The 18,151-nt window shown below is 41.6% G+C and overlaps 2 protein-coding genes across 4 annotated transcripts; one reads left to right on the plus strand and one right to left on the minus strand.

The window, feature by feature from the left end:
- Nucleotides 1-562: 562 nt before the first annotated feature.
- Nucleotides 563-7,605, minus strand: LOC118556352 (zinc finger protein 239-like). The gene is made up of 2 exons (XM_036133504.1): nucleotides 7,384-7,605; nucleotides 563-3,559 (listed from the first exon to the last, which is right to left on the minus strand). The coding sequence occupies exons 1-2, from the start codon at nucleotides 7,541-7,543 to the stop codon at nucleotides 2,280-2,282; spliced, it is 1,440 nt and encodes a 479-aa protein (XP_035989397.1). The 5' UTR covers nucleotides 7,544-7,605; the 3' UTR covers nucleotides 563-2,279.
- A 3,126-nt stretch (nucleotides 7,606-10,731) lies between these two features.
- LOC110367657 (zinc finger protein 2) lies at nucleotides 10,732-17,909 on the plus strand. Of its 3 annotated transcripts, XM_036133482.1 has the most exons (3): nucleotides 10,732-10,962; nucleotides 13,744-13,819; nucleotides 16,398-17,909. In XM_036133482.1, the coding sequence occupies exons 1-3, from the start codon at nucleotides 10,899-10,901 to the stop codon at nucleotides 16,486-16,488; spliced, it is 231 nt and encodes a 76-aa protein (XP_035989375.1). In that variant the 5' UTR covers nucleotides 10,732-10,898; the 3' UTR covers nucleotides 16,489-17,909. The 3 variants fall into 3 exon arrangements, with proteins under 3 accessions (XP_035989375.1, XP_035989374.1, XP_021169609.2); XM_036133481.1 differs by lacking the exon at nucleotides 16,398-17,909 and having other exon boundaries at nucleotides 13,744-16,009; XM_021313934.2 differs by lacking the exons at nucleotides 10,732-10,962; nucleotides 16,398-17,909 and adding an exon at nucleotides 12,314-12,875 and having other exon boundaries at nucleotides 13,744-16,009.
- The last annotated feature ends 242 nt before the right edge of the window (nucleotides 17,910-18,151 follow it).

The following is an 18,151-nucleotide window of genomic DNA, read 5'->3' on the forward strand; positions in this document are numbered from 1 at the left end:
ATTAAGGTTTTACAACATTAATGGTTTACCACCATGTGATGTCCTCATGTTTCCAATGAAGTTCTCCCAAGAGTAAGAGATATTTTAGGTTTATTAAAGCTCAGTGGTCCTGAAACATGTACACACCCCTGATGAAATAATCTAAGATGAAAAAAAGATTCTATTAAATCTTATTTATATAGCTCCAATTAACCCACGTCATCTCAAGGCTCTTTCCAAAGTCAGACTCCATCAGATCCTCCAGGTTGGTGAGAAAGTTTCCTCTCTAAGGAAACCCAGCAGGTTGCATCAAGTCTCTCCAAGCAGCATTCACTCCTCCTGAAAGAGCGTAGAGCCACAGTGGACAGTCGTCTGCATTGTTGATGGCTTTGCAGCAATCCCTCATACTGAGCTAACTACAGAGATAGCTCAGGGTAACATGAGCCACTCTGACTAGAAGCTTTGTCAGAAAAGAAAGTTTTAAGATTAATCTTAAAAGTAGACAGGGTGTCTGCCTCACGAACCAAAACTGGGAGGAGAGGAGCCTGACAATGAAAAAAAAAAAAAAAAACATAATAAATCCTTTTAATAAATCCTTTAAAATCTTTAATATGCTGTATATGACAAATATTTATTTTATAATGCAACTGAGAAACATGCAAATCAGTTGGAATGGAAAGAAAAATCAACACATATGGGCTTATTGCCGCCATCAAGCCAACACTCAGCTGAAGCACCTTCCTGTTAAACATCATTCAGTCTTCTTTGGTTGGAAACTGTCTGCGTCTCACATCTCGACGTGGATCCTCTACTTCCCCCCCGCAGGATTAGCGTGACATCATCAGACTATTTACAGTGAAAGCAAAGACATGAGCTGCTAATGTAGTCAGAAACACTGAGCATTACGGAGCTGCTGGGAAGCAACATGAAAAAAAAAAAAAAAAACACAAAGCAAAGCTTCGTCATGATTAGATCACGACTCAAAGTTATGATGTGATTATAAATGTGATTACTGACACAAAAAAAAAACTCCCAGCCAAGGCCTTTTAGTTTAACAAAGTAACTCAGATTATGTCAAAGAAAAGAAGTTTATGGAAGAGAAGCAGCTTATGGATCGCTGCACTCCTGCACGTCAAAACTAACTAAAAAACTTCTCCACAAACCACATGAATCCAGGACGTCATCTGGGAACCAGACCCATTCAGGTCTGTCCATTTATACAGCGCTGATCTTGTCTTAAGGCACTTTAAAGACGAGCAGATCCGGTTTCTGTTCAGAAACATTTTTAAATTCAACCCAATCTAACCGACTGATTTAAATTCAGCTTCATAAATCCCACTTGATCATAGCTGTGGATCAACAGTTTGTTTTTCTAACATGTTTCCTAACTAAGAAGATTGCACTTTTCTGCGCACAATAGCACCAAGATTGCAATCGCTGACTTTGCAGCAATCCCCCCCTTCTGAACACTGGAGCCTCCTTAGCTTATAGAGCTGACTGTTATTTGGACCCGGCTGACTAAATGCTCTCGTCTGGAGCAGAACCCTGGAGGATGGGATTGTCTATGGGACTATGTTTCTCGGCTGGCCTGGGATCGCCTTAGATTCCCCCGGAGGAGCCGGCACAAGTGGCTGGAGAGAGGGACTTCTGCTAAGGCTGCTACCCCCGCAACCCGAGCCCGGATAGGAGAAAGAAGATGGATGGATGGGGATAAGGTTTATCTTGTCTACATTATATTAATTGTATGATTGTTAAGGAAGTTTGTGCTCATTTCGTACACTGTTTAGGTGGATCAGCCAATCAGCTCTTTCTGTTTCCACCATCTTCCTTCTTCAGCCGCTCTCAGGCTCGCGAAAAGTCCTCCACACTACTCCCAACATTTTTTCACTTTAAAAGCTCTCTTAAGGCCTGGGATGCTTTGTGAATAAGATTTATCTTACTAAAGAAATTCTCAGATTTCTCCTCAAACATGACGCCTGGTTCCTGGTGTCTGTGGTTTCTCAGATTTCCCTACAGCCGTACACATCCTGTATGAGGCGTGGCTCTTGTCCAGAGTCACTTTGTCTTTGGTGCAGAGGTTGCTTGGTTTTGTCTTCAGATGTGCTGTCAGGGTGCCTCACTTTCCTGCTTCTCAGCTCCAGCTTCCTCAAAACAAGTTCAGGTGCTTGTTTACCGAGTCACAATCCTTCATATCTGCAACTCCGCCTAGTTTGGAGGACCTGGAAGTGTGACAGTTTTGTAAATTCTTGGGTTGAGAACAATAAATGTGAGTATATCTGAAGGAGAAGCGCCACTCCTCTTCAGTCAGCGTTGGCGCTCTCCCCGGCGTGACTTCTCATGTGAACGTTCAATGTCCCCCTCTGAATGAAGCTTTTGCCGCATGTCCCACACGTGAACGGCCTCTCGCCTGTGTGAGTCCTCACGTGAGCTTTCAGATCACCTTTACTGATGAAACATTTCCCACATCTCTCACATAGATACGGTCTCTCGCCAGTGTGCGTTCTCATGTGGACGCTCAGAGCGGAGTTTTTGGTGAAGCTCTTCCCACAGGTCTCACAGAAATGCAGCTTCTCCCGCGTGTGGATTCTGCTGTGAGCCTTCAGCGACGTGTAGTTGCTGAATCCTTTCCCACAGGTCTCACAGGGAAACGGCCTCTCGTCCGCGTGGGTCCCTCTGTGAAAGTTCAGGTTGGTGATCACCGTAAAGCTCTTCCCGCAGATTTCGCAGGAATACGGCCTCTCGCCAGTGTGGATTCGCATGTGGACGTTTAGACTGACGACCTGCGAGAAGCTTTTCCCACAGGTCTCGCAGGAGAAGGGCCTCTCCCCAGTGTGCGTTCTGATGTGGTTTTTGAGGTGGCCGCTCTGAGTGAAGCCTCTGCCACATATGGTACAAGCGTACGGCCTCACCCCGGAGTGGATTCTCTGGTGCCGATTAAAATGGTGCTTCTTTTTAAAGACTTTCCCACAAACTTCACATTTTACGGATTTATCGGCGGCAGAATCACACGGGTTCTCTGACGCAGGAAAGCTGCTCGCTTCGTGACCTTGGATCTGAGCAACAGGAAAGTTCAGAGAGTAAAGATGCTCGATGTTTGGTTCTCCTACGGTGAAGTCAGTTTCCTGGGTCAGGGTCTCAGGAAACTGAAAGTGCTCCTGCTTCAGGATGAACTGCTCCACCTCCTGACTACTACAGGCCTCCTCCTGCTCCTCTTTAATCTGAGGAGGTTCTTCTTCGCCTTGTTCCTCTTTAATCTCTACGACGTCCGGCCTTTCATGATCCTTTTCAATCAGCGGAGCTTCTGTATCGTCTAGTTCTTCTTTAATCTCTGGATATCTCAGCTCCACCTGGCATTGTTTAGTTTGTGAAGGCTCTGTTACCTCCTGGTCCAGATTTAACCAGGAATATTCACGCCTCTCCTGGTTGTCTTGATCATGCAGATGTCCCTGTTCCTGCAGGTCCTTCTGAATATGTGAAGCTTCTGGTTCCCTCTGGTCCAGACTGGAGCTGGACTGCTGAAAACAGGGCAGCTGGTCGGTAAGAACCCCGTCCTCGTTACAGAAATGCTGACTCAGGTGTTCTGTGGGCATAAGAAATAAAGGAGATCATTAATTTGATCATGTTAATGGGTCTTCAGCCGGAACATCCAAAGCAGGGGTCACCAACATGGCGCCCCCAAGGACCACATGTGGGGCCCTCAAGCACGTTCTAAAACACAACCCTGTTGCTCTACTTTTGTAATCACACTTGCATTTATATATAGATTTAAAAATGACAATATCTAAAAGAAAAAAGCATAGCTAATATGTTTATTGGCGAGCTCTTCTAGTTTAAAGGTCAGTACTAGTAGCCCTTCGTGTGACACAGTACCGATGAAGTAGCTCTCAGTTTGAAAAAGGTTGGTGACATCTGAGCCAGAAATCTTCAGCCTGAACATCAGGGGATCTTGATGAAGAGCTAAAGCAGTTGTTTCTCCTGATCATTTTGATCACATCTGTTCTTTGATGTGCTGTTTTAGCGTACTTCTTGTTGTCTGGTGGGTTCTATTTGAGAGATTTCCTGTTTCTAAAGAACAGGCAGCGACCAAGTCTGGGCGAGGGAGGTGGAAACAACAATGTAGCTTAATCCCAGTTTATTTATGATCGAATACGAGGGAAACTTCCATGTTGGGTTAGTTTTATTTTCCTTAATAAATTCAATTGTTCAAAAACTGTGTTTTTCTGACAATAAGTTGCTCCAGAAATATGAGTTGCATCAGTCAATAAAATACATCATAAAGATGAAAAAAAACATAAGTGGTATGGGACTATACACATTTATTTAGACATTTATTGCACACGATCAAAGACTAAAAACTGACATTTAATCTGGTTAGCCAATTTATTAATTTACACAGCCATAGCCGGCTGAATAACATTGAACATACCTGGCAGGATGAATGGAGTAAATTAGCAGCTCCAACCAGCAGGTTTTATTCAGCGCAAAGTAGCAAAAGGAGCCTTTATAATCAACTTAAGTCATTCTCATTTGTCATGCAGGATGTAAGTAAGATATATAACCAATCCGTCCTCTTCATCCTTTCATCAACAATGTCTTAGTCACGTTTTCTCTGGTCAAACCTGGAGGTACAGTGCGTAAAGGTCAGTTGTTGATTGGTTTAGGAACAAAAGTTCATCTTTTTCAACTCCAGAAACTGTCGCTCCGCATCCCTCACAGGTTTTTTGTCACTCTGGCTTCGCTTTAAATCGCCACAATGAATGAAAGTGAGTTTTGCGTCGCCTGAATTGCCTCTGTGGCCTCGCTTTGTGACCAAAGACCAAAGTCGCATAAAACAAGTGGGCTTCTCAACAGTGAGCAATGTTTCTAATCGTGTCATATCACTCCGCCCCTCTGGTTGGTAAACAACTGTTCCGGCAAATTCTACATTATAAAAAAGAAAAACCTAACCTCTCATGTCATCTTGAAGACATTCGTCTTTAAAATGTTGGCTACAGACGACGTGTTTTCTCTCTGGCTAGAAGTTCGATGGCAAGTAGGCAATCCAAGAAAAGAGCCCGCAGTGCCTTACTGCGACATTACGTCACAGGATGTGATTTCGGGCAATAACGGCGGCCCCCATACACAGTGATCGAGACGACAATTTACGCTTTTATTTTTTTATTGATTTACGCTAAATTCATTAAATCACCACAAACGTATTAGTTTTAGGTATAGCTAATGTTCTACTGATTTTTCCTTGTTGACCAGACTTTCAATCGCTTTACCCGATGGGGCGCCATTTGTTTTGTTTTGCTTTTCCAGACTTACGCCTGGTCACGTCGTACTTGCTTACTGAATGCCGTGTGCGTAACCTGCGTAAAAAACGTGACGCAAGTCGTGCTGCCCGGCTCTGGTGCTGCGTGGAATTGATAAGAGAATCGTTAAGCGAGCTGCCAAACGGTGCCATGGAACTGGAACACATCGAACCGGTTCTGAACAGGAACAGGTTTTTGATTCCAATCCCTATATACAAATAAATTTGTCTTGCCTTGCCTGTGTTGCTCTCCAGTCTCTTGCTTACATAGCCGGGCCGGTTGCGCGTACACGTACGTGTACGTGAACGGCTGCCACTCGGGAGCCCCTCCCTGCCCTAAAATGCCACCGTCAAAGCACTGCAGCGTAGGATCGAATCGTTCTCTTGCTAACAGCATTAGGTTGTGAAACCCCAATGAAATAATGTGTTAATCTTAATTTACTCAAAACACCCTTAAATTGACATTAATTGGAAGATTAAAAGGGTTAGTAGCAGGTTATTAAGGAGGCTAATAGCAGCTAATGCTAGCAGACATTTGAAGCTCATCTAAAAAGATTGAAAGCTATATTTTGGTTTAATTAGAGGACTGGAAAACACAAATATTATTGTCCTATCAGTGCTGCAAACCCTCATGGAAATAAAGTTTGTCATAACCTTAAAACACAACCTGAAACACATTAGCATAGCTTTGGGAGTCTCTGCTGAGTCTTGTCGGATTAGAGACCATCTAATTTTATTGTGGCTTTTAACCAACAGTCTGATATTATTCTCTCTTAGCTGAATCACAACAAACCTAAAGCTTAGAGTTACTTACTTCTTCCCTTGACATGTTCTTCAAAAAGGTGATGCTGTTTAGCTGCATATTTATCCTCTGAAAATATGTGCATAGGGGCTACACGCTGCACCAAAGTGGTTCTGGACCGTATCTCTAGGTCTGAAAGGAGGAAAACGTGACCAAGATGTTGTTGATGGAGAGGACCGGTTGTTTCTAGGGAAGCTTACTTCCATCCCGGGTGACAAATGAGAACGATTTAGGTTAATTTTACAGTAAACTTCTTACTGGTTGCTTCTTTAACTTCAGTCTATCTGAAAATGAAGTATTTTTAAAAACTTTCTGAAATAAGGAAGGTAGGATATAAAGTAGGATACTGGTTGGGACGGTGACTGTGTTAAACGAGAATTGCAGGTTTATAATCTAATGTAGGAAGAATAATCTAAAGTATTCTAAATTTGAGTTTATATAAAAATTTATTATAAAAAGCAAACCACTGCATAACGCTCCGAACCTCACCTACGGTCATGAGGTCTAGATCCTGACCGAAGAACAAGATCCCCGATACAAGCAGCGAAAATGAGCTTTAGAGATGGGGGAGGAGCTCCGTCATCCAGGGTAGATCAAAGTAGATCTGCTCCGCATCGATTCAGGTATTCAGGGTAGATCAACCACTCTTTAATTTAGGCCATGTGCTACAAAAATAGATGTGGATTTTTTTTTTTTTTTTAAAGTTCCACATTCAGTTAAGCTGCTGCTTAACCCCAAACTGCCTCATTCTGATGGTGATTTGTTAGTTTTTATTGAAATAAATAATGACATGCTCTTTTAAAGTACTTCCTGCTGTATTGGTGTCGTGTTTTTAAAGCTGCTGCTATGATGATCTCTGTTGATGATGCCTTTTCACTGCACCCGATAACTAGATTAACTACTGGTTAAAATACCCAGGGTTGGTTGAGCTTTATAATAATAATAATAATAATAATAATAATAATAATAATAATAATAATAATAATAATAATAATATCAGCTATTTTGAGGTTATGCTGTTCAGAATGAGACAAACTCAAGAGTTCAGACAATCTACAGACACTGAAGCAGAATTTAATGTCTTAAAATTGTAATATTTGTTTCATATCTAATGTTATGACTCCATGTTTTCATAGCTGTTACTGGATATTGATCATTTACAGCTCACAACACAGAGATCTGGGCCTGGAGGTCTTTGGTACTAAAATAAATCTGTTTCGCTCCACTTTGTTCACAGAGACTTAAAGGTGGCCGCGTTAACGTCATGTGCAGAGGATCCATCTAGTGCTCGGTTAGCCTGTCTTTTTACCGATTCTGGTGGTCTTTATCTTTGGTCTCCAGCAGCTTTCCAGCAGTCTGGCGTCTTCCTCGTAGCGGACGATGGTTTTCTCAACCTCTGAGAAGATTTCTTCAGCAGCAGCAGTTAGTCGCTCTCTGATAAACTCTCTCAGATGCTGAACTGAAGACATTGTTGCTGAAACTACGCAAAGATTCAGCTGACACTCCACAACATAACCGTCTTCCAGCTGAGCTGCTGCTGGAGCCTTTTAGTTTCACTTCCGGTGGACGTCACTGAGACAAAGCAGCTGATTGGTCCATTTACCGCCCCCTGCTGGACTGGAGTGGAGCAGGACATACGCCACACAGTGAGAACTTTTTAAAACTGTCTTTTGCTGTTTTGTTGTATACACAAGATGTGGTTTGAGTTGAGTTTAAAATCATATAGATGTTTATGTCGTCAGTTAATCGTAATTCACATTTATCTTTAAAGCTGCTTTGCAAATTGTCTCCAGCTGCTTCACTCCAGACCAATGCTCACACTTTCCTATCTTTTAACTTAATGAATTTGTGGCTTCTGTTTCTATTTTATCTTCTATATGTGCTTTATTTTATTTATTTATTTAGTTCCTATTCTTTTTCTTGTATTTAGTGTTACATTTTTTAATGTTTTGCTGGCAGGGTGTTTTGTACAGTTTGTGTCCTTTGAAGTGTTTCCAGCCCAATAACAGAGAACAGACTGTGATCCTAAATTCAACACCAAGCTGAATGTCTCTGTGGGAACATGAATGTTTTTAGTGTTTCTGCATCATTTCAGGCAGATTTTTTCCCTCTGCTGTCAGATTCAAATGCAGATGATGAAAGCAGCCAGCAGCTTGAGCTGAGCAGCCAATCAGCAGCAGCAGTGTGATCTGTGGGCTGCAGGGGCTGATGGGAGCTCTGAGGAGCTGAAATTAGACCTGTGGGCCAGCCGCAATTTAAAACATCAATAATTTAATGCTAATCATAAATATTCTTTATTTCCTTTTCACAGTTTCATGTTTCCTTTCTTTCTGTTACTTTAAATAAAAATCCGTTCCATTTACCATTATAAAGCATAATGTTAGATATAAAATTATATTTTTTTTGCTTAAATTCAGTGGTATATTTTCAATAACAATTTATTTTATAATTTATTTATTTAGTGAATATATTTTTATTAGAAGAAATCATAGCCTTCATCAAGATTTCAGTCATTGAAAATAAACAGCGTACTATATTTACTGCAGATCTGCCATGCCCCTGCAGGATATCCCCCCGGATATCATGAAATAAAACTGAATGTCCACACAGGGACAACCCAAGAAGAGGACATCCAGAGAAAACTTGAACAGGACCTTGTCCATTAATTGTGGAGTAAAAATCAGTGGATATTAAACATAATATTAAAACAAAATTAACATTTTAGCACATTGATTTACTGATGAGTAAAGATGTGTGTTTTACTTATTTTGTTATTAGTTTTTTTTTGTAAGTAAAACCATAAAATAACATGAAATGCAGCAGATTGTGATGTTAAAATTTATAAGGTCTACCTCAGAAAACTCTGGTGTTCATCAGTGATAAGTGTTAAAACTGAGATTGTGATTTTGGCTCAGGTGAGTTGTATTTTATTTGGTCGCGAGTTGTTACACCAAACACAGACTAAATAAGTAATAAACACACTGAAATGTGACTATTTGAGTCAAATTATGATATTAATAAGTCATGAAAGACGTTTCATGGCTCACAGCAAATGTATTCAGGGTTGATTTGGACTTTCTGAAGCTGCTTGTGAGCAGAATGTGGATGAAGTTCTGCTGCAGGGGAGATCTGGAGGAAGAAAAAATGATTTTGTCAGGAAACTTCAGCTGTTTGTCTTCTTCCTTTATTTACATCTGCCTGAAATCCAGCTCAGTTGATGTGAAACGGTTGCTGCCAACATACGAACCGCAGGTTAAACTGATTTTATCTCCTTGGTGTTCATCCATATGTCTCTCACTGCATTCATGGCGGCGCCTTCAAACACACATAAACCCTCTGAAGGACATCATGGAGAGCCGGCGATGTGAAAACCCAAAGTTACCCCAGAGGTTTTAGTTTCAGAGAGAGTAGCTCTGAGTTTTTCTCAATGGTAAATATAACCTGACCTGGCAGATTTTATTGAAGAAACTCTGATTTTCTCCCAGGCCCCGCCCACCTGAAGGCGTCATCCCACACGTTTCTAAAATCTGATAGCACTTTCAAAAATTCTTTAGAAAAAATTTGTGCTCTCCTTCCGATATGTTTAATAAAATTATTTCATTTATCCTAACAACAATAAATGGGTTTCTTCAAACCTAAGTCGCTTTCCTCCAAGCGACTTAGGTTTGAAGAGCCTTTAAGTTTACTTCCTGCTACTGATCTACATATTCTTTAAAAGCTGAGTGGAAAACTTTGTGTTGAGGGGGCGTCTTAACAACACCCCCCCCCCCCCCCCCCACGTTCATGGAGAGACTCATAGGTTGTTGATTCACCTTTCTGATATAAACTCTTGTAGGATTTAGCGATGCAGATTCAGCCGCATTGAAGTCAAGTTTGAGACACCAACAATATTCAGCAACATATCTACCTTTACCTCTGATTTACACATTGAATAAAGGTTTGTTTGCTCTTTCTCTGTGAGTGCCAGCTGTTAACCATGAAACAACATTGACAACATTAACATTAACGAATAGGGCTGGACGATAATTAAATAACAATATATATCGACTGATAAACACGAGGTTCAAAAGAAAAGAAAGTGGTCAGTAAAAAGTTCAATAGAGAAGAATTTTCCTTCTTTTTGCATTCTAGCTGATCGTGTGGTTTAATACTACAGTCATTACATCCTCCCAGCCAAACAGAAATGCAGACCCAGGAACGCTCCGTTACCAAGCTTCAGAGTTCAGAGTTGCTTTTTTTCCTTTTTTTAAAAAAAACTTACAGTTTTTGTAAAAAGTTGGTTGAATAAAGAGTTGTGTTTGTATTCAGTGTTCTTTGTTTAAAAAGGGGGCGTTAAGAAACTGCATAAAATGGCCAGGTCTGCCCTTAAAATATCTGTTTTGAATTTTTTTGATAATCATCTATATCAATCAAGCTGATTTCTATTTTATCGATAAGCATTTTTTCTATATCCTGCCCTATTGATTACGTTTCATAAATCAGGAACTTTTTCTGCATATCTATAAAATATTTATTAAAGATCCCATTTTACACAATGTTTAATAAAAATAAGGCTCTTGCTCTGGTTCAGAGAGTGTAGTCAGTCTTTGCTGCCATCTGCGGCTCCACTCCAGACCAGCAGGGGGCGGTAAACGGACCAATCAGCTGCTGTGTCTCAGTGACGTCCACCGGAAGTAAACAAAAAGCATTTAGCAGCAGCTTGCGTGGACTCAGCTGTCAGACGTTTGTTTTCGTGTCTCAGCTGATTATTTCAGCAACAATGTCTCCATCTTAGCCGCTGAGCGAGTTGCGGATTTAACCCGAAGCTTCCGGTTGGAGGGAGAGATGGAGGATGAGCGCAGACCGCAGGAGATCTGCTGGAAACCCGCAGAGACGCCGCAGAGAGCCGGTATGTTCCTACGGAGGCCTTCCTGAGCGGAGAAAAGGCAGCAGAGCTGCAGGGAAATCCTTTATCCGGCTCATAAAACTAGAAACTGGCGTTTTACTGGCGGACTGCAGGTCAGATTTGACCCAAAATGGCGGCTTGTTTACAGGATCAGGTGGAAACAGCAGATTCACGTTCAGGATTCTGATTAAAACGCCTCACTTCTGGTTCTGGACTCTCTAGTTGGTTCTGCTCTTTCAGCGCCGTAGCTCACAGGGTTCACCAACATTACATGTTTATTATTATTATGAACTAATTATAATTTTAGGTTTTAAAATGAATCCCGGCTGGTCTTGGGACTCACCAGGTGAAACTGAACCACAGAACCAGGTCAGATCTGCTGTCTGATCAGAGCAATTACCAACCAGTGACAGACATTGATGCGCTGAATTGGGATATATTGCCAAATATTTTTTATTTTTACTATTTATGAAAGGAAATTCATGTTTGATTAAACTGATTCACCCAAAAGAAAAGTTTTTAATTTAATACTTGACTATTTCACGGTTTACTTATTTGATTGTGGTTTTGTTTCAGAAGGATTTGGGATTGGAGAGCAGAGCACGTGGCTGATTGTCTGATTTAGTTTGTTTTTAAGTACAGCCACTGCTGTCGATGCGTGACACACACTGATTAAGTTGCTTATTATCAACGTTTTAACTAAGGATACAAATTATCAATTAGAGTTAATCTAAAATTGATTGATCTTATCGATTAACTAACAATTAATTGAGAAGCGTCCATTTTCTTAGAAAGCTGAGGGATCTTTTGTATCGAGGGTGTAATGCCCTCCTCTTTTCTGACATCACTTCCTCACTGGTGCTGATTGTTGCGGTTGACTATGGACAGAAAATCCCTCATCTGCAATTTCCCTCTGGGATTATTTTAGTATGTCTGAGTCTGAGTCTTATCTTCTCTTTAAACCAAGGGTTGCATTTGTTGGGTTGCTGTGAGGAATCCATTTCTTCGTTCTTCTCCGTAGTACCGGTTTGGAAAATGGCGGTCAGAAGAGAAAAGCCAACACTGATCAAAGGGAGTAGCGGTCTTCCAGCCCCCCAGGATTTTCTCTGAACACAAGATCCCGGTACATTTCAAACCAAACAGGACCCTCAGAGAGAGGCTGGTGCATCCCAAGGACAAAACCCCCAAACCTAACATGAGCGAAGTGGTGTATGCAGTTCAGTCAGTGAGGAATGTTCTGATCTTTATATCGGAGAAACCAAACAACCTCTCCACAGACGCATGGCTCAGCACAGGAGAGCTACCTCCTCAGGACAAGACTCTGCTGTCCACCTGCACCTTAAGGATAAAGGACACTCTGAGGACCAACATGTTCACATTTTGGACAAAGAAGACAGATGGTGAAGGAAGACGTCAACGTAAAGCGAGAACAAACTATTTTAAACAGAGGAGGAGGACTCAGGTTTCAACTTTAAGAAACTTACAACACAGCTATAGGTTTGATTCCTTCCAATTTTCATCTCCACGCATGTGACCACAACATTCCTCCTGGGAGCCAGGCTAACGAGGAACCTAACGACTCTCTGTTATTGGAGATTCACCAGTTCCAGGTGAATCTACAGGTGACTCTCTAATGAGGCCTGCAGGTCTATGAATCTGGGAACTCCACACCGCTCCAAACATTTTGAATTGAGAAACATCTTCAGCTTCAGAATAGAAGTCCACTTGTTTTATCTTTTAACCTTTTTGGATTGCTGTGCTGTTTTCCACGGAGCTTTTAGCAGGCTGCTAGTGCTAGCCTAGCCAGCTGAGGGTAAAAGTAACAATGGTTGTGTTTCTAGGGGGGGGGGGGGGGTCTTCTTCTGAAGTGAATGAAACCCATCAGGACAAGCTTCCTTCCTCTCAGACACACGGAGGTGAGCGCTGCAGCTAACGAGGGATTTGAGCGGAGAACAAAGAGACGGGAGACTGAACCAAGCCGCATGCTTTTTATCTGAATTATGTTCTATCAATTACGGCGTTTTTCTAAAAATAAAATTCTGTCTTTTAATCCTATTTTCATTATTTCTCTAATTTATTTTTAACATTTTATTGCTATGTAAGACACTGGAAAATCTAAAGTTATTTGGTTTTAAGGAACAAAACACCATGTCAACAATTTATAGACAGTTGATAACATTATTTTAGTTCAGTAGGTATATATGAAACAATATTCAAACTACTTTAGTCAGACCTTAATATTTACTTGTGCAATGTCTGATCCCTTCTTGTTTTAACGACAACAAGGGATCTAAAACATTTATCATTGAAACCCCTAATGCAGGCGAATTAGGTTGGCTTAGTGTTTTTAGATGTTTTGGTGGCTTTTTAGTGGTTGTCTTTGAGCTGAAAAGGGACATGTCCACTTTTCTTTTTTTCAAGTTGCATGCTGCTGTCGTTGAATCTAGTCTGCAGCGTTTTATTACGTATAAATAATTGCGGTTTGCCCACCCTACAATTATCACCACTACATATTTTTTTGTCTGCAATATTGAATAACTAATTACACAATGCTTTTCTTCATGTTGTAAATGTGATCTTTCTGTTCAGTATATTAGTTATGGGAGCCTCTGAAATATTTTCAGAAAAACTGAGTGATTTAGGCCTGATTGTGATTTCTATGACTGGGAAAATTGTGAATTTGCACAAACATCTAAAAGTTGCAGAATAATACCGGACCGGATTTGGATCTCCTTCAATATGTTCAAGAAGTTAATGATTTATTGTTTTCCTTTGTTCCTTCAGACCTAAATCAACATGTTTGGAAGAAAGAGGAGGAAGAGGAGGATCTCTCCAACCAGCAGCTCTGGAACCTGCAGAGGTACTGCTTTCTAGACCAGGAGGAACTCAAATATCTACATGTTAAAGAGGAAACTGTGGAACCACAGTGGACAGAGGAGAATGATGAACCAGGTTTTGGACACATTAAAGAGAAAAAAGAGGGACCAGAACATATAGGGTTTGAATCAGATGATGAAAAAATGGAACATTTACTGGTTAAATGGGATTCTGGGAAACTACCACATCTACACAGTAAGGAAGAACAGGAAGAAATAGAACTTCCACAGATTAAAAAGAACCACAAAGAGCTACAACTGTCACAGATTAAGAAGGAGCAGGAAGAACTAGAACAGTTACAGATTAAGGAGGAAGAGAGTAATATAGAACTGTTGTGCTTTAAGGAGGAACATTTAAATATAACAAAGGAGCAGGAGGAACTTCAACTTGCTGGATTAAGAACGAGTCAAAGGAAACTAGAATTTTCACACATCAGGGAGGAACAGGGTGAACTTTCATGCAACGAAGAGGAACACGAGGAACTAAGAAATGCAGAAATTGTAGCAAAACAACAGGAACCAAAATCTGCAGGACTTGTTGCAGAACGTGGAGAACCACAACATTCCCAGTTGGAAGCTGAACATGAGGAACCACAGCTGCTGTCATTCCTGAGCCACAGCAGTAAGCAGATACAGCAGCTGTTGATGAACCACACCACTGATGCCTTCATGGACCCTGGGTCTTATCAGAGAAGCACCTTCCGACAGTCAGAACCAAAGATCGATCAATTTTGCTGCCTTTCCAGGGCTGAAGCTCAGGGCCAAAGTCAGGAAGGTACTAACTGTCCTCTGTCTCAAAGTCTGGCCAATCCTGACCCTGATCCACCTGTTAAATGTGACGTCTGTGGAAAACTGTTTAAAAATAAACACAGTTTGATTGAACATCAGGGAATCCACTCAGTGGATGTCCACTCAGAACTGAAGCAATATGTTTGTAAAACATGTGGAAAAACCTTCGCTCAGTACAATGGTTTAAAGGTCCACATGAGATGTCACACTGGTGAGAGACCTTTCACCTGTGAAACATGTGGGAAAAGTTTCAGGTATAGTAGCGATCTCCTTGTTCACCGGAGAACACACACAGGGAAAAACTCAGTTTGTTGCAAAACCTGTGGAAAGGTTTTCACCCGAATCCATAGTTTAAACGTCCACATGAGGCATCACACAGGCGATTGGCCGTTTTCATGTGAAACATGTGGGAAAGGTTTCAGCAATCGCTCTAAGATGGATGTTCACAGGAAAACCCATGCTGGCAAGTGGCCATTTTTCTGTGAAAAGAGTGGGAATAGCTTTTCTAGTACTTTTAGTTTAAATTTTAACAAGCAAACTCACACAACTGAGATGCCTTTCAGTTGTGACAAATGTGGGAAAAGTTTCCATGATCCTTCATATTTAAATGTTCATAAAAGAATTCACACAAGGGAAAAACACCCTTGCTTAACATGTGGCAAAAGCTTCACTCAGCTTGGTAGTTTAAATGTTCACATGAGAATCCACACAGGGGAAAAACACCCTTGCTTATCGTGTGGTAAGAGCTTCACTCAACTTGGTGGTTTAAATGTTCACATGAGAATCCACACAGGGGAAAAACCGTATTTATGTGTAACATGTGGGAAAAGGTTTACTATTAGCAGCCAGTTGAATGTTCATACTAGAACTCATACGGGCGAGAAGCCCTTCTCTTGTGAGACGTGTGGGCAAAAGTTTTCTAGGAACAGTAGCTTGGTTGTCCACATGAGGAGCCACACAGGAGAGAGGCCTTTTCAGTGTAAAACATGTGGGAAAAACTTCACTCAGCACAGTGTTTTGCAAATTCACATGAGGACCCACACTGGAGAAAAGCCGTTTTCTTGTTCAGTGTGTGGAAAAAGCTTTAATCAGAGTGGCAGTCTGTTAAGACACATGCAGGTTCACACACAGAGGAAGGGTCCTCCTTAAACCTTAAGATTTAGTTGGTAGAAATGACACTTTTAACCACTTTTTGGAGTTTAACGTTACACTGAAATACACATACCTAGAAGGGTAGATGTGGGTCATTCATCTAACTGCATTCACCTTTTTTTCTCCTAGGGTTCTATCAAACTGCTTCCTTAAACTTGATTTATCCTGTCATTATTAGAAGTTTTCTGGCTCACTAAGATGTATCTTAAATGTTAAATTTTCTTTATATATATATATATATATATATATATATATATATATATATATATATATATATATATATTTCTGCTTTGAGAAAAGTAAGACAAATAAACTGAATTCAGGAGAACCAAAACGGTGTTTGTGTCCATCCATCCACCTAATCCTTCCGTTTACCCAAGATTGACATCCTCCCACTCACTCTTGGGGCATTCCCAAGCCAGACAGGATTTATAGTCCCTTCAGCATGTTCTGGGTTTTCCACGGGTTCTCCAAGTGGGACGTGCCTGGAAAACCCCCAAAGGGATACATCAGATGCCCAAACCACCATAACTAGTTCCTTTTGATGTGGAGAAGCTGTGGCTCTACTTTGACCTCCCCTTTGAGCTCCTGATTTGTATCTTAGCTCTTTCTTTACCACAGCGAACCGGTCCACCAACTACAGATGCAGCCCCAATCCATCTGTCCATCACTGATGAGCAAGTTGCCAAGATATGTAAACTCCTCCCCGTGAGGCAGAGGCTGACCCCAACCCAGAGGGGGCATTCCATCCTTTTCAGGCTCGACTACGTGTTGAGAATGTGGGTATGCCTCTAGATTTGGGGATACAAGGACTGCATGGCTCTCAAAAGCTGCCCGATTACCCCATACAAAATACCTTGGGTAGCACGGATATAGGGGATTGAGGGTGAATAGATTCAGTTAAATAGAGGAAAGACAGCAGCCGACTTGTAGAACAATGTGAGGAAACTATGCAATATGCATGACTACATTACAAACGCCTCAGAGTAGTTAAAGTGTGCGCTAATGCACATTAGCATTTGAGAGACTGTAAATGATTCTTGATCAGATCAAAAACCCATGCAACTATTAGCATACTTGTAAACACATATTGAGCCTGTTGTGAGCTGCAGAGATTGTAAAGTCTATCAGCAGCTGGGAGGAATGACCTGCGGAAGTGCTTCTTTGAGCATCTGGGGTGAAGAAGTCTGCCGCTGAAAGAGCTCTGCAACAGCTCCATCCATGAGGTGGGAGACTTTGTCCATCAGTGGTGTTTTTCTTACAGTCGTTCTGTCTCCTACCTCCTGCACTGGGTACAGGGGGCATCTCACTGATGTTGCTGTCCTGCAGCAGTGTCTCCATTTTCTTCCTATAGTTATTCTTCCTGACTTCTTTCTGCACAGCTTTCAGTTCTTTCCTTCCTGACCTGAAAGCCGTCTTCTGTGCTTTAGCCATGCTTTTAAGTCAGGATTCATTGAGACCTTATTGTTGGAGAAATACCTAACATCCGTGAGGAACTTATGCCTGTTGTTTTTTTTTTGTTTCGTAGTATTGCAGATTACATACTCATTGATGGTGGGGATGCATGGTTAAGATTAGAAACAGGGCTTTGGGTGTTGTGTTTACAGTTTGCTTGTAACCATGTGAATGACAGACAGGTAGACATGCACCTTTATAGCAGGAACATGGGAACATTCTGAAAGAGAGCTGGTAGGGTCTCACCCCAACAGCTGGCAGCTCTATCTATCTTTACTGCAACGGGTGTTTAGTGTAACATGTCCAGGCTGCACCATCTGTCATTTACAGGCACAGCAACACCGCTCCTCCCTAACCGCTGTCCTTAGTTCTGTTGGCTCTGAGCAGATGGGAGCGGTCTGAGTTTAGATTGGTGTCTGCAATTTGCTCTTAGTCTCGTCCCACTTAGGGAAGGAACTTACATTTCCCATGATAGAAAGGTGAATCTGTACCGTCTCCTCCAGCTTTGCCGGCTTTTCCCCACGACTCCTTATCTCACGGCAGATTACTAGCCAATCTACTGTCATGGTAGCAGGGCTACCTGGGCTGCCAACCATTAGCGATGGCTGGCAGCCATGGCTGGCGTAAACAAGGGTCACATGTTGTCCTCCCCGGTCCCTGGAAACAAATGGCGCATAACAGTGTTGTAGCGACTATCAACCACCTTTTTGTCGCTTCTGGGTGCGGGGAATCTGGAATTTAACGCGCTTACAAAATGATGTTAAAACCAGGAGATAAGGTATGGGCGTTCCCATTTATTGAAGTCAGTTTGTATATGAACAAACAAGCTGAGTGGCGGTCTTTACAAGTGAGATGGACAGGTAATTATGGAGAGTGTGGATATAACAGAATGTAACCAGTGGACGCAGGCTATTGTGTGC

Source organism: Fundulus heteroclitus, unplaced genomic scaffold, assembly GCF_011125445.2.
Source record: "Fundulus heteroclitus isolate FHET01 unplaced genomic scaffold, MU-UCD_Fhet_4.1 scaffold_63, whole genome shotgun sequence".
In the NCBI taxonomy this organism is placed as follows: domain Eukaryota; kingdom Metazoa; phylum Chordata; class Actinopteri; order Cyprinodontiformes; family Fundulidae; genus Fundulus; species Fundulus heteroclitus.

What these genes read in the sequence shown, in the direction of transcription:
- LOC118556352 (XM_036133504.1), bottom strand. Translation starts at nt 7,543, where the DNA reads ATGTCTTCAGTTCAGCATCTGAGAGAGTTTATCAGAGAGCGACTAACT. An exon ending in GATAAAGACCACCAGAATCG is followed by an intron (nt 3,560 to 7,383) that starts GTAAAAAGACAG and finishes TTATGCCCACAG; the next exon opens with AACACCTGAGTCAGCATTTC.
- LOC110367657 (XM_021313934.2), top strand. Translation starts at nt 12,785, where the DNA reads ATGGTTGTGTTTCTAGGGGGGGGGGGGGGGTCTTCTTCTGAAGTGAAT. An exon ending in TTCCTCTCAGACACACGGAG is followed by an intron (nt 12,876 to 13,743) that starts GTGAGCGCTGCA and finishes TTGTTCCTTCAG; the next exon opens with ACCTAAATCAACATGTTTGG.